The following is a 4,076-nucleotide window of genomic DNA, read 5'->3' on the forward strand; positions in this document are numbered from 1 at the left end:
CCTCTGATAATAAATAATAATAGTAATACTGATAATCCTCTGAAGTATCGTTGAATGACTGAAATGCATTATTGAAGTGAGACTTTTTTTCCAATGTTCTACACAACTCAAGAAACAATGATTATATCACTTAATATATATTAACCCATAAATATATATGGGAGACTAAATTGATTTTGTGGTGTGAGGTGAAATAGAAGTGGTGGTGGTGGGAGGGAGGAATTCTTGTCAATTCTGAGAGGAAAATTTGAATAAATAAAAAATAATAAATAAATGAATAAAAATTTGAATAAAATAAATTTTTATAATGTAATAGGAGGGTAGGAGCCCGATCCAATCGAGTGAGCTCCTTCAAGCTTCTACTCTCCTATTACAATATACAAATTTTCCTGCTAGAATTGACTCCGGAAATTGGCTGTTCTATTCAAATTATTATTATTCTGGAACTAAATTGTATTTTCTACCTTAGGCTATTAGAAGGAACTCATGATCACTATTATTAAAATGTTAATATATTGTTTCATTTCTAGAAATTTCACTTCTGTCGGCCTGTCCCAAGACTCCCATATTTTTTTAAATCACATATTGTCCATTGTATTTTTCTAAATTTTTGTTTTATAAATTTTACTCAATTACATACTAAGAAAGGTATTGAGCCTGGAAGTTTTAATAAAAACAACTTCTACCTTTTAGTAATTTATTTTTCATAGATATATATATTTACACTTATATAAAATTATATATTATAGAACATTATTCACCATTTAGCTTCTCTAAGTCATCAAATCGCACTTATCAATGGCTTATGATTAATAAAATGTTATATCTTGTTGCTATATATCTGTCCGAAGTAGTCTCAACTCCTACGATAGGGTATTAGTTGTCTTTAGGTCTAGTCCTAGAGCAGCTATATAAATAATAATAATTGCTAAATAGTATACACACAAATTCACATAAATATATACAAATATCTAGAGACTTTCAATCGAAATAAATACACCAAATCAATTTGTAAAATAATGTACATAATTTTTTTTTTTTTATCGATTTCAAGATATATTTCTTTGTCATTATAAATAAGACTATAGTTTTTAATTTTCCTCTCTATATCCACAAGTGTATGTACAGATATATCTGGGCTATATATAACAACTGAAAAAAAAGAAGAAAATCAACCACATCTAACCAAAACTCATGTTTGATAACCGAAGATATAAAATGATAATACTTATCAGTTTATGAAACAAGACATCTATACAAAGAGAATCGTCTGAAAAAGTATAAAAATATAATAGTGTCAGTTTTGAAGTATCGAATTTCAAAACAAATCGTCTTACAATTCTTTTCATATGAAAGGGGAAATTTCGATTTTCCATTCAATTTAACGTTTGATTTTGTTCAAAATAAGAATAAATTATCTTTTATGTAAGTCTTTGTCATATGAGAATATTTACATATATATTTACGGAGCAGAGGATTGTGTTAGTTTAAACTTATAGTTTTCAGGCTTGAGTTTTTCATATCAGAATATATCAAATAAAAGACAGCACTCCCAGTTCATATATTGAAAAAAAAAAATAAATATTGGTTCTTTATTTTAAAAATATGAACAAAAAATTTATGATTTTTTGAGCATGACAAGATTTAAATTTTTTTTTTTTATAGAAAACTAAGTTTTCTTCGTTGTGGAAAGGCAGTAAAGTCTAGGTCGGAACAGAAAGATGAAAAAATTATTCGTAGACTTCTGAGAGAGACTGGGAGAGAATTAGAAATTTCAGATTGTTAATACAACAAAGACCCAACTTAAGGTTCCATTTTAGCGTTAGTTTTTTTTTTTTATTTATTTTTTTTGCTGGAACTATTTTCCATTTCATTTGTCACAAGCAAAGCGAGATTATTTAACCATTTATTCCGTCCCCCCACAGTTGAGGCAGATTGCTCCCGCTGAACGGGCACAAGCTACCCCATCACTCAACCACAATCCTGAACAATCTCTTAACTTTTAATAAATTGACGAAAATATATGTTGGCCGGTGGTGGGTTGGTGGTGGGTGTATGTCGACTTGCGGCTTGTTCTTGTCTCTTCACTGGATCACGCAGCACTTGCACTTGGGCTTCTTTTTCAGGTTAACGTGTTCCACCTGTTGAAAAATTATAAATTAGTGTAATGTACATTTAAGGTTTTTTAAACTACATTGTGGGGAGAAGAGATGGGAGGGAGGATGTGGTGAGAGGAGTATTAGTGAACTCATAAACTCAAATTGGTGTAACTTAACTTTAACTTTTAAGGTCACAAATAAAATAAGCTTCAATTGTGTGTGTTCATTATTACTCTACTTAAATACCCTCCTTTATGGCCAACAATATAAACTACATTGTAATTGAAGGCATGAGTGAATGCAGGTGCTATGTGACAATTTAAGAAAAAGAGATATTTGTTGGGGGAAATATTTTGGGGGATATTCTTAAAGGAGAAAAGAAGGATCATACCCTATAGTAATTTTATGATTTAAGGACCAAATCTAATTAAAACTGCTAAAATTGTGGTAAAAGAAAATTCAAAGAGGTTATTATGCTCAAAATTGGTAATAATAGCAACTTAAAGGCTGGTATACCAACAATGTTTAGAAAAAGGTTAAATTTCAAAATTAATTTTATTTATTTATATTTGAATTTTAGGATATTTTATGGAATTTTTAACCATTGTCGCAATTTTAGAATAGTTAAGATATTTTAATGTTGGAAACTCCTCTCCTCTTGGCGAAGATTCTAGATTAGTTTACATGAGATGTTTGGGGGTGGGCATAAATTATTTTTAAACAATTTGCTATATTAATAATATTTTATGTTTGAGTGGTAGGAAATTTTATATTTTTACTTCCACCCACCCCAACTTACTGAAATATAATAGGGAATTGTATTAACAAACTGGAATAGAATTGAGGAGCTCCAGGGACATCAATAACCTGGAGCCATCCTCCACCAGAATCATTATCTCTATCTTAATTCACCTGGAAGGAGACCTCATTCAGTCGAAAACTGGAATTCAAAATTTTGCACGATAACAATACTTTTCCTTATAATATATTAGATATAGGTAAGTGCAGAGACTTGATGCATACCTGAGATGCATCGGTGGGTGCGACCGTTTCCCTCTTGAGCTCGACCTGTGCCGGCTTTTCCGCGGCGCCGTTGGTTGCAGGCTTGCCGTTGGCGGCGGGGGGCGGCGGTTTGCTCACGTTCTCGGCCTTCTCTGCGACGACGTTACCGTTCTCGACGGCCTTCACCGCGTCCCCGTTGGGCTGCCCGGTCGGCGTGATCGGCTTCCCGCCCTTGATCAGCTCCACGATCTCATCTGCTTCTCTTGAGAGGTCCCCGTCCGGTCGGAACGGGTTGTCCCAACCGCTGTCCGTACTGCAACAACAAATAACACAAAACATTATAGCTACTGATTAGATGACTAATATAAATAATACATATACAAGTAGGACATAACATAAACGTATAGCGTCAAGCGTATAGATTGAAAATATTATATAAATTATTTTATTTATTTTAACATTATTATTTTTATTTTATATTTTAAACAATGTAATCAATACGATGGAAAATCTAATAGAAATATTATCTAAATAAAAATAAAACAGTTGTCGGGAAGTTCTAGGGTAGTAGTAGTAGGCCTCAGGAAAGAAAATTATTTGGATTTTAAATTCCGGAAGACATTTAAAAAGAAAAAACTTACACACCGCACAATATTCTCCATAAACAAACAAAAATTTCAACAGAGTTGGTCATTAAATGAGTATGTTGTAGTCTGCTTTGGGAATGATCTCTATTTTCAAGAAAATTTGAAGAATAAAGCGTGAATTTCGTTACTTTTCAATTATAATAATAATATAAGGCAATCATCATCATCCATAAATTATGCTGTGTTTGGTTCCTGTAGAAAAACTATATCAACAAAAGCTTTAGAGCTTGGAATGAGGAAGAAATAATAATTTTGAATGAAAAGATAAAAAAAGATATTAATAATATTAAAAAATATATGTATGCACTGGGAAAGATAAAAAGAAAAA

The 4,076-nt window shown here is 31.6% G+C and overlaps 1 protein-coding gene across 1 annotated transcript; it reads right to left on the reverse strand.

The window, feature by feature from the left end:
* Nucleotides 1-680: 680 nt before the first annotated feature.
* On the reverse strand, nt 681-3,414 carry LOC106688397 (uncharacterized; the record flags this gene model as incomplete). Its single annotated transcript, XM_014432827.3, is given in 2 exon segments — nt 681-2,141; nt 3,123-3,414. Coding segments are annotated over 2 exon segments (349 nt in total), but the record flags the coding sequence as incomplete, so codon positions are not given.
* Between the last annotated feature and the right edge of the window lie 662 nt (nt 3,415-4,076).

Source organism: Halyomorpha halys, unplaced genomic scaffold (assembly GCF_000696795.3).
Source record: "Halyomorpha halys isolate HHAL.00 unplaced genomic scaffold, Hhal_1.1 Scaffold1123.1, whole genome shotgun sequence".
In the NCBI taxonomy this organism is placed as follows: Eukaryota; Metazoa; Arthropoda; class Insecta; order Hemiptera; family Pentatomidae; genus Halyomorpha; species Halyomorpha halys.